Source organism: Lonchura striata, chromosome 1 (genome assembly GCF_050655825.1).
Source record: "Lonchura striata isolate lonStrDom1 chromosome 1, ASM5065582v1, whole genome shotgun sequence".
NCBI classification, from domain to species: Eukaryota; Metazoa; Chordata; class Aves; order Passeriformes; family Estrildidae; genus Lonchura; species Lonchura striata.
In genome coordinates this window covers 1,376,435-1,394,633 of record NC_140703.1, presented here as the reverse complement: position 1 = coordinate 1,394,633, position 18,199 = coordinate 1,376,435, and the positions used below count along the sequence as shown (strand labels likewise).

Sequence of the window (18,199 nt, the reverse complement as noted above, 5' to 3'; positions counted from 1 at the left end):
GTAGGAGGACAGAAGTTGCTCCATGTTAGGCTTACTAGAAGGTGCCATGATATACCTGTCATAAGATCATCTCATGTAAGAATGGGGAACAGTAAGGTAATCTGAATAGGAAGAGAAGGTTGGGATTTTTTTTGAGCTGCAACCAGAGCTATATGTTTTGACATAATAATGTCAAAAATATGTACTCTTTACAGAGTTGATGACAAGAACAGAAAAAGAAATCTAATTATTTTAATATTAAGAACTGATGTATCTGAGAACAGATGGATCAAATAGAATAAACACATATATATAAAAGAAACCAATGCACAAAACTTGCAGATGAATGTCTGCTTAGTATATACCTTATGAAGTATTTACAAGGTCCTCTAGCATGTCGTTGTTTGTACTCTCATTTATGTGTTTGTTCTGAATGCAATGACTGTGAGAATGGCTTGGCACCTGTAATGACTTACAGCATCATCATTCCATTTCATGCAAGAAAGTGAGGAGTTTGTATGAAATAAGGAAGGACTTCTTGAGTGTTACACAGCAAATCATCAGCTTTTTCTTTCCCATTCCAATTATAACAGCTGAACAAACAAAATAACAGGAGAAATTTCTTAAATAATTAAGGTAGATGTTTGGATGCTACAGGGAAGTGGAATGGTGTTCAAATGTTTCAGGATGGATTTTTTTCTGCATTCCTGGTCTTAGTGGCATCTTGTGTTGGGATCCAATCATTCCTCTGGTCCTAATTATTGAAGATATTTCAGTGACCTAAATATTCATCATATACATTTTGTCTAATTGCTCTTTTATTTGCGTGCATTCATTTGAAGAGGACTTGTGATATGTTCTCTCCAGCATTTTCTGAGATAAATGTGATTGAAGATATTTTTAGTATTTTTCTTTTAAAAACAACCTCTCCCTTTCTTCTTGGAGGTAGGAGAGCTCTGCTTTATTTGGATTAATTTTTAAAAGTCTAACTGTTCCCTTGAGCTCAGCATCTTTATTCCTCTCCCCATTATTTTTATGAGCTGCTGCATGCCTTATTTCGTTGCGAAGTCTGGCTGCGGCTCTCCAGGAGGATGAAGGCTGCATGCCTGAACTCTTTTCAAGCTATGACGCCACGTGCTAGTACTTATTTCTTAAAATTCTGACTAAATATTTCATTATAGTTATTTTCAAGAGACTTGTGCATGAGTTCCCATGATCTCATTCTTTGATTTTGAGAAAGAAAAGAAGGAGTAAGTGAAGGTTATGATATTCTACAGCTACCCAAATATTCAGCTTTTGCAATGGCAAATCAAGATTTTGATATTGCTTCTACATTTGGGTGCAATAAGGATAGGTAGCTCTTTGTAAAAACAGCATTATTTTTTTGTGGAAAAAAAGCTGTGTCTTTGTATAGTGAAACTAAATTAGTTATGGAAGTTTGTTTCGTGACTGGATTGTTTTCTTGTCCAATAATTTGCAAGCTACCAGGTTTTCCCACACTGTTGGGAGGAACACACAGGTTTTCTGCAACATACTCTTACCAGGGTCAGACTGCACTCTTGCTTAATATCCTGGACACTCTTGTTTCCAAGAGCCCAGTAGACATTTAGTAATTCAGGAGATTCTTTCTGGCATTTTAGTTGATGTTAGCTTATGGATGAAAAAAATGGGATGATGATGGACAGGTGCACACGCTAAGAAACTCAATTAAAATTGGTCTTTGTAAATATCAGTTTCAAACAGTTGTATGTAAATAGTCAAACCCTCAAGGGCTTTTTTTATGCACATTAAAGAGATACATATCCGTACTGGGAGAGGGGTAAATGAACTGCTCTAAGCCCAGGTAGTCTTGCTTCACTTCAGATACCAGGATTAACAGGAGAACAGCAAAACCTTGCTTGAGGACAGGTGGGGAAGGAGAGCAGACTTGAGACATCACTCTGCTTCCCCCTCCAATGGCTGGAGATTTTTCTTTACTATAGCTCCTTTTCTTGTTAAGAACTAGTGCTGCCCATTTCCCTGTTAGCTTTAAGAACCCACCAGCTCATAGTTCATCAGTTTTTCTTGCAAGTTCTTTTAGAATACCTAAATACCATTTAGTCCTGGTAAAGTGCTACTAGACTTGTTGCTTTGTGTTGTACAAATTCGATTTAAAGCTTTTTCTACTTTGGATTCAGATGGCTTCACAGACTTTCTCCATTAACAGTCTAATGTGGAAAGCTCCTTGGCTTCCAAAACATTGGGATCCAACACTGTTAGTCAGTCAATGCAAATATAAAAGGGATTGTGACAAACAAACCAAATTAATTTTATACTTCATTGTTCAGAGGAGAAAGGTCTCCAGATTCCGATTTCAGCCTTCGTCATTTTGGATTGATGATCAGTAGTCTAGCACTTATATGATTATCTGTTTATATATGTATTTCAACTCACAGAAGGTCTGCATATGCTTTTACACAGTTAAAAACATTTCTCTTGTTAGGCTCCACTTTTCTGCTTTCCTTTTCTTGTTGCAGCTGTACAGCTCCTACATCGGCATAATCTGTTCTCTAATTTTGATTTAAATACTTATCCATCAGTATAATCATATTTCTCTGGATATTTTTCTCACATAGTGTAGAAGTATAAAACCACATTCTGTCCATGGCCACATTTACAACTGGACAGACTAATTTTCATGTTGGATTCTTGAAATTGCACAGAAGCCCTTGCACCCTTGTTCTTTGACCGTTTGGTTTGTAGGTTTTTTTTTGGTTGTTTTGTTTTGTTTTTTTAATTCTGCTTGTTTGAAATGCTCTTTAGCTACTTAAATGCTTTATTTCCAAGAATAGAGTTTTAATGATTGCATCTCTAATTGGTGCATCATCCTGAACTGTGCTTGCATGTGCCAGCTTTCTGTTAAGTTTAAATAGTCTTCATCTCAATTTTAAGCTTAAATACCAGTAGCCTCTTTTTTTTTTTTTTGTGGTTTTTTTTTGTTTTGTTTTTGGTTTTTTTTTTTTCCCTCAGGTGAAGTTGTGTATCCCTATTCCAAATGTCTTCCACAGTCTAATGAAACTGAATTCTTTATTTCTGCATCATTTTCTCAGCTACTTTATGTAATGTGACTGTAATGCCAGAACCTGTGCTTTGGTACTAGAACTATTTCAAAGATGTAGCCATGGAGACAGTCTTGTCAGGTGGCTAAAAAGCTAATTTTTTTCTCCAAGCACTTTGAGAATTCATATGTTGATAAAAATAACAACATATGTTGTTATTTTTATCATGAACAGCTGCTCTGTTTTCTCTAAGAAAGTCTCTGGATACCTGCTGTGTATCATAAAACCACCTGTCTTTGCATTCAGAATACCCAAGGTCAAGTTTCTGTGTTTTGAGACTCAGATATTTGCATATGTGACAATTAAACTACAGACTTTAATGAAATGCTGGCAATGAAATCTCGTATTATATGGAATTAGCTGAATTTTAAGATTGGTTGCAAACAAGAAATTTAGACCAAACTAATCTTAAAATTTGATAATCCTTACAAGCATATGTGGAAAACAGGCTGATTCATGTAAAAGAATGTTTTATGTTGTGCAACTAGTAAAAGCTTTCTTTGGAATGTCTCCTTGTCTTTCTTTGTATTGGAATGCCTGCTTTTCTTACTTTGCATCTGAAGTTAATACAGAGCTAAAGAAGATGGGAATTCACAGAGATCAGGATCTTGAGTCTGTAAGAGATGTTCCTTTGATAAAACTATTGAGTTAGACACCATGCTGTTGGTTATTTGCAATTGCAAGAAATGATGCATTCCACGGTGGTTTTACAAAGCTTCTTACCCTGTGGTAAACTGAGGGTTTAAGCTGAGGGAAGCTAAATCAGCTCAGCATTTGTACCCCTCTGTAGGTTCACTTCTGTGTATTTCAATCATCCTTTATTTCTAGGCCAAATGCTGCACTCAGGAAGACCTAAAGCACATACAGATGATCACAGCAGTTTTCAGTGTCTTTTCAGAGGAATTGAATCTGAGCTAGTGTTGGCTGCTACATTGTGTTCACAGACCATAAGAAAACTGGATATTGGGTTGATTTTTCAATAAGAGGTGGGGATGACTAGCAATTAATAACATGGATTTATGGGTGTGGTGCTGTATTACAGTGGTAAATCTTTGATAAGCTTTGATAAGCATGTTTACAAGGTCCTTGGAGTTTTAATAGAGTGGTTTTCATTAAGTTTATTTATAACCTCTAGTTTTTATTGGCTATACTTAAATCTAGCCTATAAGGATTTTGGAGGTTTCTAGCAAATTTAGAGATATAAAAAGTTAAGTAACTTTATCCGGTAAGTGTATTTATCCAAATATGTCGTCAAACTTCTCCGTTTCCCTTTTAGAAAGCCAGTTAGGGACAGACTGACTCATTCTCCTGTCTGACAGAACAGAGACATCCAGAGTTTAGCTGGCAAGACTGTTGAAAAAAAGGGAGAATTTTAGGATTTCAGGGAGTGGGTCTTGCTTCTCAGTTCCTCAGTTGGATGCAAGATGAAATTTTGAAATGAGAAACATGTGAAATCTTGTCTAAACATTTAATAAATGATGTCCCAATTTCCTGATGACTTAAATGCAAATTGTAGGATCTGAACATTCCTAAAAGTCTTTTTAATAGTAGTAAATTTATACATCAGAATAAGGTTTACAGTGCTCAGAATTTCCTGATAACCCTGACATTTTTAGCAGACAAATCAGAGTGAAAGGAGAGGAGGGTGCATGGTCTCAGTTTCTGCTAGGTTTTATTTCGTTTTTCACAAGGTTCTCTGGTTTTGTTCACAGACTATGGGGAGGAAGGAAGCATCGTGTAAGGAAGTGCAAGTGAGATGGTAAACATTACAGTTTACTGAAATGGAAGGGTAGTTAAAGAAAAAACAGGGTTTAGTACCTGTTAGTACCTGATAACGTTTGTGGGGCATGTGCCTTTCCCCAGTGACTTGAAGATGCTCTGAATCAAAGTGCTGAGGCTAAGGAATTGCCTTTAGCATATAAAAGCCAAAGACCTTGACTGCTTTTAAAAGTGAAGAGCTCTATTTTAAGTTGCAGGTTTTTAATCAGCTCATGTGATTTCAAGCAAAATGTGTGACTTGGAAGGTAGGTAAAGTAAGCAAGGAAGTAAATAAGGCAAAGAGCAGCTTTAGTGATGTGCTTTTGCAGTGCCTTAAGTTGGATGCTGTCTCTGCTGAAGATGCTGGGTGGGTGCTGGTCAGAGAATGAGAGCAGAGGTGTGCAAGGTATATCTTATCAAGCTCATGTACACATTTGAAAACCACGTTTCTGGATTCCATGAGTTTCCCTTCTCCAAAGGCAGAGTGTGGAAGAAGGTAACTGTTGCTAGGCCAAATCTGGCAGACATAAATCAGTTAACTGAGTAATCTCAGTGTTATTGTCCCTTTTGGACTTTTAATCTCCTATTTTGGGGAGGGGAATAAAAGTTTTCTATGGCAGAATACTTCCCCTAACATCTGTCAGTAGTCATGATAACTATTTGGTTTTTGTTTTTTATCTGCTTGTTGCTGTAGTTGATGATCAGGTTATGGTTCAAGAGTCTGGTGCTGGAGCCTTCCCTTGTCAGAATGTCTGTACAACCTTCAGCTTTTACCAGCCGTGTTTCCCATGATAAACTTTTCTGTGGGAGCATGAAGGAGCTGGTTAATTCTCTGCCTGTTCAGTCTTTGGAGTTCCTCCAAGCTGTGCCTCACAAGTGCTGTGAGGTTTTATTCCAAGGGCTGTGCAGCTGAGACCTACCACAGAAGGAGAGTGGGCAGTTCTCCATTTGGAATCATCCTGAAGCAGCAGACCTTCCTGCAGCCCCCTCTAACTCTCCTCCTAGGCTTTCATCTGCTCTCATCTCTCTCTTACCTAACTGGGTGCCTTAGGGTTCTTTTTCAGTCTTAGCCAAGTATCTAGCATCTTTCAGTAGAGGAATTACTGCACTGAGCTGTAAAGAGTTATTGAATGAGTAGAAAGTATAATTTTGTTTATGACAAGGCAACTTTTATAGAACATTCCTAGGGAAATGAAGCCTTTTCTGTATTTTGGACATCTGAAATGAGAAGTAAAATTGTTGCCACTTCTGTTGGAGGACAACTCTCTGTTGCAAGGGAGAAACTCCATGGTCCAGTAGGTTTTCTTCTATCTACTCCTGTTTGCTACTCTGAGCCTTGCACCTGACCTGTGCCTCATCCTTACACACACTGAAACATACACAAGTTTGAATCACAGATTTTAAAGACCAGAGTCCAATATGTCCTTTGCAAACTTTTAGATAATTTCTGTGGCTTTTTCCCTATCTTCTTATTAGAAAGATGCAAATATTGAATGTAGTTTTTTAATGTGTTCACACTCTTGATCTTCAGACTCTAAATAGGTTGTGATACCTTCTCCCAATGTGTGGTATTTTTCTGAGATGCTCTAAAATGTGCATTTCAGGCTTAAGAAACAAATTAATGTATGTACATAAAAATCAAAATTGCCATGGGAGAAGATTTTGGTGTTTATTTTTAGCAATTTTTTCAAGTAATCTCTGTTCTTAACAGACTTAGTGCTTCTGATATTTTTATTTATTCTCTGTTTAAAATTATTGTCTCAGCACAGAGACTGAGGCCGAAACATTTTTCTTAAATTGTTGCAGTCTCCCATGCATGGTTCTCTCATATATGTGTATATAATACTCAAAGGTTTTTTAGCTGGGCATAAATGCATTGAAGCTCACAGCATGCCATGGGAAACTTGGTTGAGTTTAGATCACAAGTCTTGGTAACTGATGTGTGACCTGCATTCTGAGTTCTCATGGCCATTTTCTCCTGCCTGTTTTTAAGATATGAAACTAATTATAGCACATGTAAGTCACTTAAATTTTTCTGCCACGAGAAAGATCTTAACTTCATTGAGATTTCTCCTCCTCCACATTCAAACCAGAGAACATATTTTCCCATAGCAATGGCTTTTCTTGGAAAATTATGAGAGTGTCAAGTTTTCTGTCATGGAGAATGATGTAGGGATTTTTCTGTCTGTCCACTGTTGTGTGTTTGCTTTTCAAAGTTACAGTTACAAAATCCTGTGCCAGTTTATCCTTCTCTCACAGCCCCACCCTGCAATGAATCAGAAGTGCACCCTGTCTTTTTTTGGTCACAGGTCTTGGTACAGTCATGTGTCTCTATTGTTGCTTGTGATTAGGCTTGTTGTGCTGTGCCGCACACGGAGCCGTGCCCTCAGTCTTATTTGGAAATGTGAATTGGCTGGAGCGAGTGCCCATGACTGAGGCAGTGCCTGCCCATGAGCAGATGTGGCGTGTGCTTCATCGCCCACGCGGGTCACCGTGTAGGTGTTGATTTACAAGAGCCGTGACTATGCTGAGAGGTCATCCCTCCCCTTGAGTTCTGACACGAGGGTTAAAAGTACTGACCAGGGCCACCACCGTGCTGGGAAAGGGTGGCTTTCCACAGCTGTCCCTTTCAGAATTTATGTCCTTTTGCAGGGAAGGCAATGAGCATCTCTTTCCTTGGCTAAGGTTATTCATTGTACCCTCTTCATCCTCCCAAAGTGTGCAGTGCTAGTATTGGTTGCTAATAGTATAGTGTGCCTGAAACAGCGAACAGACGCGTTGTGTGCTCAGAATTTTAAAAATATCTAAATATGAGTTTGTCTGTGTCATTCCACCAACATCAGTGGAGTTGCATGAGAAACGTTTGTCATCTTGATCTCACATCTCCTTGCTAATGATAGTAGGTGGAATAATTTTGAATTGCACCACCAATCTAGAGAGAATTTCTCAGTTACATTAACATTGAGCCCTCTTTGTATTTATTCTTGGAATTTTGCATTGAAAAAACATAATGTGATCTTGTTTGACAGTTTTGGCATCTTAACCCTAAATTCTATTTATTTGCTCTAAGATGAAGTATTTTTATCTTTCATCATGCACAAAGGCTGTTGTAAGCATCTTTGAATCCTTGAATTGTGTCAAAGATTTGATTTCACAACATCTGTTGAAAGTTATGTAGTGCAACAGTACATAGTTTTGCGCATACGAGCATGAGGTCATTCATCTGTGTACATCACTTCCTCGAGCCTCTCTTCGTGCCTCAGTGCTGTTATTAGTGGGACTGTCCCATTGGAGTGTAATGTAGAATAGGAATGCTGATGTTGTGCTTGTGGTGGGTCTTTCTTATTCACCTACAGAACACAAGATACCCATGAAAAAGGTCAAATGTGCACAGATCTGGCATCCATTTCACAACTTGCAAGACATAGTCTCCAGCATATGTAATACATATAACTCATTGCCAGAAAGCTAAAAGGAAATGATTGCATTTGAGTACAATGCAATCTACAACAATAGTTCAGTGTGCATGAAATTAAAAACCGCTGGTAACACGTGTAGAATAAATAAGTTGACAGTGTTTATTTTTACTGCAGCTCTCTGCAAAGATAAAATCCTACTTCTTATAATATTTAATTGGCTTCATTAAGAAAAATAGCAAATATTAATTATACTAATTCTCCCAGAATATTGAATTTTCCAGAGCTAGACATGGAAAATATTGCTAATCCAATGTGTAAATGTGTTTGAATTAAAGCATAGCAATGTTATACTAGCAACTAATACACTTCACATTTTAGTTAAAATGGTTCCTTCTTTCCTTGATATCCTGTCCTGAATATCAAGCACTATTTACTTGATCTATTGTGGGTAGCAATTACTTTCATCTGACACTTTAAAATAAACCCAAACCACTTTGCCTAGAGCTCTCGGTTTCATGAAATTAACTTTCTTACCAACTCAAACCCTGAGCAGTCTTGTAATCTCATTTAATTTTGGTACAGTTCTAGTGTGATGCTTAGTCCATGTAATAACATTGCATTAGAATGGAAGAAGGTACACGAGAGAAAATCTGTAGTCTTAATTCACTACTGAGTGTGCTTCCAGGGAAGATACAGTGAAGGCTGAAATAGCTAATGTGGAAATGATCAAAAAGTATTTTTAAAGTAGGGGCCTGGAAATTTTTTTAATTATTTGGAAGTACAGAAAGATATGTTTGGCTTATTTGGATGTGTGTGTTTGGCTTGTTTGTTCCTTTGTTTTTTAATATTTATTTTTCTTGGAGGTGCTACGAACAAGAATTAGTGAGACTTAAATGTAGGAAAGCTCAGGTAAAAATGTGCTAGGTACAACAGGCTGTGACCAGCAGCTACCCCGGTTTTAAGAATGGAGGTATTAGAGAGTTGTAAGGATGAAGGCAAAAGCAGAGGGCTAAAAGACTGATTTCCCTTCTGTTCTTATGAAGTTGGGAATGATGACAGGTTGCTCATATGGTGAGGTTTGTTGTTTTTTTGGTGTACACTTGAATCATCATTATAGAGATGATGCCTGACTTTGAGTTTCTGTGAGGAGGAGCACAGAGAGTGAATGGATGAAGAAAAGACATAAAGAATAAAACCTATGGAGTGCCGTGAACAGAGTGGTACTGTGGAACACTCAGATAAATGAGCCCAGGCTGCAGTCACAGAAACTGTGTGGGTAAGAGCTGAAAGCTCATTTGTGCCCAAGGCAGCCAGATTATCAGGGAAAGTGAAGATGGATTAAGTTCAGAGCTTTGCCAGAAGAAAGAGCTATTATTAAGCTTTTGCTTGAACACGGTGCAGAAGCCACTCGATAGGTTGCTCTGTTAACTGACTGACCTTGAGGGTGGCAGCAGCTGGAGCAAAAAGCACTGTTTTGTACAGTTTTGTTAGATGAGAAAGACTACAGGTGTGAGACTTCGCAGATTAGGTTTCATGGGAAAAACCCTCCTATTAGTAGATGATCCTTGACCTTAAGATTTTATTAATTCCTTCTATACTGAACTGTAGAGTTCTGTGCTAATATTTGAATTCTGTGAGCAAAATTTATTATAACTACCTCTAAAAATGTATTTACATTACCTATTAGTGAACTCCTTTTTTTTTCTCCTGTCCTTTTGAATAACATTGACCTCTTAACAGGTGTATCTTCATAATAAAGCTTTGCCCTTTTGTATCGTTGAGAGTCGGTACAGAATACAGAAAGTTTGAAGGTGGAACACACCTGTACATTGGGACGTTTCTCCCTTTCATCCAGTTTAACTCTCAGGTACTGTGATTGATTTATTTTCCTCATACCTTTATTTTCTTTCAGTAAATGGAAAATGGGGAATAACTGTCCTTAGATAATATTTAAAGCTTCTTGAGATATGCAGTGGAAAAGGACTGTGTAAGTGCCAAACATTCTACTATTTTGCTCTTTTGTTTATTTTTTTTTTGTGTGGGGTGGAGAGTACTATGTATATGCATAAATACTTGTATACATATGGCATATGTTTTCAAACTGAACATGCATATCTGGAAAACATTTTAGTTTCATATTTTACCCTTGTAAAATGTTTTCTAAACCAGCAGCATTTTTTATATAACTGTGCTGCAAAAATATAGAATGTGGATAAGTGATTTTGGACAAATGCATACATCCTCAGGGAAGATACAATGGACTCTGAATTAGAATCTGAAGTAAGTATTCTTCATAGTCTCTAATCCTCCTCTCCACCTTCCAGCCCCAGGAAATGTAAGAGCTTCTAAACAAGGCCAATAGCTTTTATGGGATGATTCTTCAGGTGCACTAGTTGTCTGTGTATCCAGCTTTTGGCTTTATTATTTTTTGCATTTCTCTGAAATTTGGTGCTGCTGTTTCTTTAAGCTCCATCAACAAAACCAATTTTGCCCTTCTGGACTCTAGTTGACTTGGTCTGCTACACCACCATGCATATGTTGTTGTCTTGGTGTTCCTGTCTGGTCTGCGCACACACAGAGAATCATTGATGTTGAAGTGCAGGAAAGACCTATCCACTTTTCCATTGGCCTCTTTTTCTCCACAAAACTTTTCCTCATATGCTAGGAATTTGTCAGGCTTGTGGCTCCATGCTTTAAAAGTGTGACTGAAGATGAATCATTACAATGACACTAGCATAGTTTTATTTGTTTGCTGGTAAATGTCTGTTGCTGAGGACAGTCTTGTTGCCTTACTGTAAAGTCCAATTCTTGAATGGTTAAAGTGAAGAGCTTTTATTGAGTCATCAAATACTCTCATATTTTGCACAATCCAAGCATTAACTCTTTCAATGAGAGATGCCATCCATAAAGGACATAAGGCAATACAAAGGCCGTAGAGATGAAGGGTTCTCTAGTTTATGTAAAACATGATCATCTGATAAATTCATGACTGAAATTTTAATTTAAAAATTCTTCAGTTCTATTTTTCTGAGCACACAGGCAAGAGAGAGGAAGTGCTTTCTTTCTGCCTTATTTGAAGATATATCCAGAACAGTTTGTAAGACTTGGATCTGAGTCTAAACTAATGATTTCTTTAATCTTGCCATAAGAAGTAGTTTTCAGAATCTCGGCATCACTGTCTCATAATATCTAAGTTTTTTTCCTTTTGATCATGGTCACATATTATTCGTGTACCTTCTTTGGCTTGTATACATTGCATACCCTCCAAGGATATCTTTAGCATGAACTGTATCTTGCTCTTTGATAAAAGCAAGGCACGTCTTTGGCTAATTGAAAGTCAGGGATTTTGCTTTGAACCTGAAATACTGTTTGGAATGCTGTATATCCATCATATAGAAGAGGATATTGCTTCTGGCTAAAAAAGAAAAGTAAGTTCATTGGTGAATCCTTCCTGCTTTTTTTTTTTTTACTTGTACTGGGGTAAGCAAAAATTCATGTCATTGCTTTTTGTGTGAAACTTTTTATAGAGTATTATTTGTTCTTAATCCAAATGCAAAGTTTGCATTTTAGAAAATGTAAATTGGGGTAAGCATTTTCAAGTGGAAGAAGAGGTCACTTTGCTATGTCAGGTAGGCTCATGTAGGGCAAGCTGTGTCTTAAGTTGGTGAGTTTTTTTGCTTGTGGGTTCTTTTGTTGTTGGGTTTTTCTTTTCTTTTTTTTTTTTTCTGGTATGGCAGGCAACTGTGTGGAGATCTTGATGGTGACATTACTTGGCAAACAATTTGGAATCAGCTCAGTAAGTGACATCACATCCCTTTAAGGTTTTCCACATAAAATACATCCTCAAAAAAAAAAAAAAAAAAAGAGACTTAATCTGAAAGCTATTATTATATCCTCTCAGGGCTCTTTAAGCATCTCAGCATTCCCTCTCTTCCCACCATTTTCCAGGCAGCTTGACTAAAAGTAGCAGACAATAGTGGTAAATGCTTTACAGTCTTCTTGGGAATGGTAACAGAGGTGGGGCAGAGGGGAAGGGATAGAGTGATATAGAGATGGGCAGGAAAGAGAATTTTAATGCAATTTCTGTCCTGTTTGAAAAGAAATTAATGACTCCAATGCTTAGTCTTTCCCTCTGTGCAGTTTTTCATGGTGTGAACACGTTGTCTGATGTAACAGTTTGCTAGTCTTAGCAAGTGGGGTTGTCTAGCTCTGCCTCTGAGATGAATGTGTCATATTTTGAGGAGAAGACAGCAGAGATGAAAACTTCCCTTGATCTCAGGGTTTGGTTCCTGATTGATGATGATTCCCAAGAGCAGCTCCTAGTACGTGCTTTTCTCCGTGTGCCTACGCCTGCGGCATCTGTGCACATTTTCCTGAGGAGCAAAGCATTTTCTTGGCCGGCCTGTGGAGCTGCGATGGCAGTGCGGCCGCGTGTTACACAGGCCAGGCAAAGGAAGAATTAGCTGTGCTTAATGGCAGTTTAGAATGGGCTGGACGTTCTCACACCCAAACATTTCCATCTGCTCCTCAGCGAAAGGAAACTGAGACAATATTCTCCTATCTTCTGGGCTAGCTATACAGGGAATAGGAAATGTTCTTTGATATTTTTTTCCTTACAATGTGTTCGGTTTTATTGCGGATTCAAAGAAGGCACCGTATAAAGTGGCTTCTTTTAAAGACAGTAAATTACATTAAATTTTTAATTCTTCTGAGGATTGGTATTGAAATTGTAACGCTGTGCTTAAAACAAGCTGTGGCACTTTTAGGTTACTCTTAAAAAATAAAGCTGTTTCATGGGTTTTATGCCAACTCTGTTATGAAACCTTTGTCATTCTTACCTTCAAAGCTTTCTGGAAATTATCCTCTGCCTTTGCTTCCTCTCTGTGTATTTCTATGTTTTGTCCAACTACCTACTTTATCCTCATGTCTTTTTCTTGTGCTGTGGAAGGCTGCATGTCTGATGAGGTCTCCTGTTCCTTCCATACTGCAGAGTGTACTGAGCTTCTAAAGCACACTGAAAGGTTCACCTGCTTCCTGTTGTTATAATGTCCTGCACCTGGATGTCTCCCTGTATTCCTTGCAGTGTAACATCCTTGGCATTCTGCAACAGTGCTGAAGAACTGTTTGACCTACCTTGCTGGCTGATGGAGATGTAGACATAATTGTTTGTTAGAAGTCATTAGTTATGTTTACCCAGCTGAACTCTCAAAATACAATCACACAAATATGTCTGATTTTAAGGGGATGCAAAATAAAGCAGAGAGATCCTTAGATGCTGTGTTAAATTCTACATATTCTTAGTACAATGGTAAGAGGTAACCTTACCTTTCACATTCTTGTTCCAGTAGGTTTGTAAACTCATCGCTTTTTTCCATATATTTGCTGTGCTTCCTCTTTTCTTCCTCTAGTTCATGCAGTGTCTGTCTGTGTGCTTTTTCCACCATTACAAGTTGTTCCAGCATTCTTCTGTGAACTTCTTTCTGTTTCTCTACAACTTTATCAAGCTGCAAAAAGAAGGAAAAAACTCCTGAAGTATTTTGAAACTTCTGCTTTCTTGGGCTTTCATTACTAAAATAATTTTGAGAGCAGCTTAATAATAATAATATAATAATAATAAGCCTAGTAGGGAGGTCATCGGGTATCAGTTTAATTCTGTCAGTCTAATCACAGAAAATTAGAAAAACAAAGGTACTGTTTTTCAAGACCCTCAGTCATCTTCCTTTCCTTCTCCTGCCATGAGTGATCCTCATTTTTTTTAAACTAATTAACAGTTACTGTTCCCAGGGTTGTGCTTTTCTCCTTGATCACTGTGGTAGAGAACCAGATGTCTTGGCAGAAGAAGCATTGTCCAGTGCTTCACACAGTGGATGACTGACTTTTGGTTGAGTAGAAATAGCTGCCTCACATATAGCTGCCTAGGAAATAAGAGCATTAAATTGCTTTTGTGAGGTAGAGGTAGATCAAAAAGCAGTTTTCTGGTTTCACTTTAAATGCATGGTGTGCCAAGAATGCAAAACAATCCTGTCTCTTGTTCTTACTCTGAGCATGGCTCTGGGTTTCTGGAATAACTAAGTGCTGAATTTTTAATAGTTGGAAGTATTGTGTTTTAATGGTGATATTTCCTGTTATGTTCCTCAGATTGCACGTTTTGTTGAGGTCTTTATCTTTCAGGTGGCACCTTTATAGCACAGTTTGAACATAAAGTTTCCCCCTCCCTTCCTCAAGGATTTCTGTTTAACACGTGATCAGAGAAACATTAAGGTTGGAAAAGACCTCCAAAATCATCAAGTCAAAATTTTGACCCAACACCATCATGCCAAATAACCACAGCACTAAGTGCCATGCCCAGTGATTTCTTGAACACTTTCAGGGATGGTGACTCCACCACCTCCCTGGGCAGCCCATTCCAATGCTTGACCACCCTTTCAGTGAAAATTTTGCAATTTTTCTAGATATTACTATATAGTGATATTTGAATACAAATAATCTATTTTCACTTTTGGCAATAATCTTTAATTTTTTCTAAACCACGGAGGTATTGGCATTACTGTTCAGTAGACTTATGCTTTTAAAATAACTCCACAAACTTAGAGAAAACTGTGATTCTGAAGATTCTGTTAGAATTTTGAGTTCAGGATGTGACTGAGTTGTGCAAGTGTGTAGCCATGAGTGGTTTTTCTCCTTGGGCATTACTGATCTAGTTGAAGTTTCAGGGAGGATCACTGGAGCCATCAGAAGATGTGGGAAGAGTCTGTATTTGTGAGCCACTTTGTTCCCTGCTTGTTCCCCTTTGCAGAGTGCCTCCCTCATCAGGTCAGCGTAGGAATCCTTGTGTCCTTTTTGGCAAAGAGAAACTTTGAGCTCACAGCCCAGCGCCTCCTTCTAACCACAGTCTATTCGAGTAGGTCAGTCTGATTGTAGTGTTTCACTCTATTAATAGGAAAAACTTGACAGATGGGCAGTGTGGGAAGCAAAGCTGGTTCTGGTTCTCTGATGTTCCCCCCACAAGGAATTCTATGTGCCACAAGAAACACTGGGGTTTCAGATTCTTAGGGCCACTGCTTGTTTTTGACAATTTAATTCCAGGGACTATGATTAATTATCTTTTCCTCATGTTTATTCACAGTTTGGCCTATAGAAATGATGACAGGGAGAGCTGGAATGCCTGAACATGACTTTCTTGAATGAGTGAGGATATAATCAATTTCTGCTTAGGTTTTCAAGTCTTCCTCTGCTTATCTCAGCTTCTTTTAAAGCTATATGTATTCTCTTATGTTCCTCCTAAATAATTGTTAACCTTTTGTTGACGCTGCTGTGAATGAAGAAAAAGGAGCTATTGACAAGGCTTTGAAGATGATTTAGTCTATCATGTGAACGATTTTTAAAAACTTCCTGCACTTTCTACTTAGGTCATTTTCTGTTGTAACATAGCTGAGCTTGTTTCATGAATGATCAAGAAATACAAAGAAACCTCTGTTTATTTGTTTTGGTGCTATTTTGTGGTGCTCTTACAGCAGATCATTAAGGGTTTTTTAATGTTGTTCACTGGTCATTTGTATGCTTTACCCTAGCAAGGTGACTGCTTTCTGAAATCATGATCCTGAAGCAGGACCTCCCCTGGAAACACATTTCTTACCTAAACCCTTGCATACGCAATCTCTCTTAGTAAGCAAGAGTTGCCTTATACAGGAATCTTTTGGCTGTGCTTTCTATATCTTTTAAAGCAGTTGAAAACTGGATTGCCTTAAAAGGTCAGGTTGAGGAAAACCTGACCTTAATTTCTTCACGCTCTCCCTTTATTTCACCAGAAGTAGAAATTTTAAAAATTTAAATCTTTTGTTTAGCATCTAATTTGTCAGAAGGATGTTTTATCAGCCTTTCCCCCACCCCACCACCCAAGATTTCAGAGGAGTTTTTGGAACAGGAATTACAGATGCATGAAATGCCATCACCTAAGTTTCTAATCCTTGTCTTTTTAAAGATGATGCTGTCAGGTGAATATACACTGTTGTCAGAAAGCAATCTGGCTCCCGAGTTTTGACTAGGTTCTGATGCAGTGCTGCTTGCAACTATGGCTCTGTTTTGATTAAATTGATCTGAGCTGAGTATCAGCTGAGTGCCTCCTGCTCTCAGCCTCAGTGTGAGGTCAGGCAGCTGCATGGGTGGGGTTAAGAAAGTAAGAGCATTGGATTGAACCACCACTTGAAAGTATATGTAAAGATCTCAGGGGATATGTAAATTGCTGTCGTAAGAAATCACTGACATTTCTGGCTACAGGCTGATCATGAATGAGATGATCCTGGTTCCAAACATGTATAAATGCTTGACTGAGATGAGGGCTAGTCATCGGCCAAGCAGCATTAACCAAGTATAAAATAGTCCTGCTTCTTGCACTGTTTGGTATAAAGGATGTGGGACCTGCCAGGAGGGTTTTATATGTTCTGTATTATTTATATGTTCTGGAGTATTTGTTGAATGGCTACAAGAGGTTAATTCAAGCAGAAATCTAAGTAGCATGTATGCAAAAATAAAAGTTATTAATTCCAGGTTTTTGTTTTGCAGCTCTCCGTACTTTACACCTCACAGTAGCACATTTGTCACTGTTGAGATTACAACAGTTTGGATTACAAACTGGTATTTGGGATGGGTGAGGTGTGTATTCAAGGCAGGGATTTGGAACAAAGAATTTTAAGTGGGAAAAAGAATAGTAGTGTCTTGGGGAGACCTGCTCACATGAAAGAGTAAGAAAAGTATAAGTTGCTGTATTAAAACAGTTTGCATGTTGCAGTTTTCTCCTGTTGCTGGGGCTAGAAGATGCACTTCTGTTTCTTTTAAGCATGTTGTCAAATAATTTCTGCTGTGAGCATTTGTGGCTGGGAGCAAGGTGAGCTTGGGAGGAAGGGAAGAAGCGCTGGGGCTGTCTCCTGGTACGGGCGGGTCATAAAGGAGGCAGCTGGAGAGACAGCAGTCCCACAGCACCTGAGGTCTGCAGGTGAGCTGTGCAGTCAGTGGCAATGGCATTTGGCTGTGACACTTGTCCCTGTGCAGCACACCCTGCCCGCCCTGGCCAGCCACGCCGAGCAGCGCCGTGGCCGGGCGGCTGCACTCCGCGGGGATTGTTGAGAAAATGATGTGGCCTCTGCAAGGTGAGGGCACCTCCCTTGGCAGCAAGTTCACCTCTTGCATTTTCCCTGCGAGACCTTGTGGCTGACTCCCACGTGTCCAGCAGACAGGAGAGAGAAGCCATGTGAACCCTGCTGCTGTGAGACTCGCCAGAAGCGTCTCCAGCAGCCCCGGGCTCCTCCGATTCTCTGGCCAAATGCTGCGTCTGCCCATGCAGAAATACCCATTTATTTGCATGCACACAAGTTTACTCAGCCCGCCCAGTTCTTAGCTAAAAACCACAGAGGACTAATAAGCAGCAGTATAAATGTCTTCTGTTGAAAATTAAAGTGATAAAATCTTAATTAAGTGATTTGTTGTTTTGTTCTTGCTAACCATATGGGCTTTTTGCTAGATTAATACTTGAACACGCTGTACAATACAATGGAAAATCAGAGGCATAGCCTCATGTAACTGTGAATAGTTGAGCAAGCTAAAAATTCACATGAATATAATAGTTTAACTACATTTTGCCACTAACTCTTGACTGAAGTCAAACTAGGATGGTGTATTTCATACCCATTACGTCAGAACTGAACTGTTCATCTTTCTCTTTTTGGATTGTTTTGTGTTTGGTGGTGTGCCAGAAGAAAATCCAGAGTAGTTACATATTTTATCCTAAGTTCAGTGTAATATTATTCCTGTTAATAATATCCTCACAGTCATTGTTTATAAATGTGTAATCCTGAGTTTAGGATTACCAGAGATTTTGGGAGCACTTCTTCCCTTGGCTTTTTCAACTCTGGTTGAGCCAAATTTCCATGCAGATATGTTGGTGGTCTT

General features: G+C 38.6%; 2 protein-coding genes across 7 annotated transcripts in view; one reads left to right on the top strand and one right to left on the bottom strand.

Moving 5' to 3' along the window:
* The window catches only part of CMSS1 (cms1 ribosomal small subunit homolog), a 217,674-nt gene that overhangs the window by 57,204 nt on the left and 142,271 nt on the right, over positions 1 to 18,199 (top strand). The window lies entirely within an intron of this gene.
* FILIP1L (filamin A interacting protein 1 like) overlaps positions 1 to 18,199 on the bottom strand; it is a 183,655-nt gene that overhangs the window by 54,611 nt on the left and 110,845 nt on the right. For both annotated transcript variants that reach the window (XM_021545501.4, XM_021545499.4), the window contains exon 6: positions 13,580 to 13,758. In XM_021545501.4, coding sequence (XP_021401176.3) covers positions 13,580 to 13,758 — 179 coding nt within the window. The remainder of the gene's footprint in view (positions 1 to 13,579; positions 13,759 to 18,199) is intronic.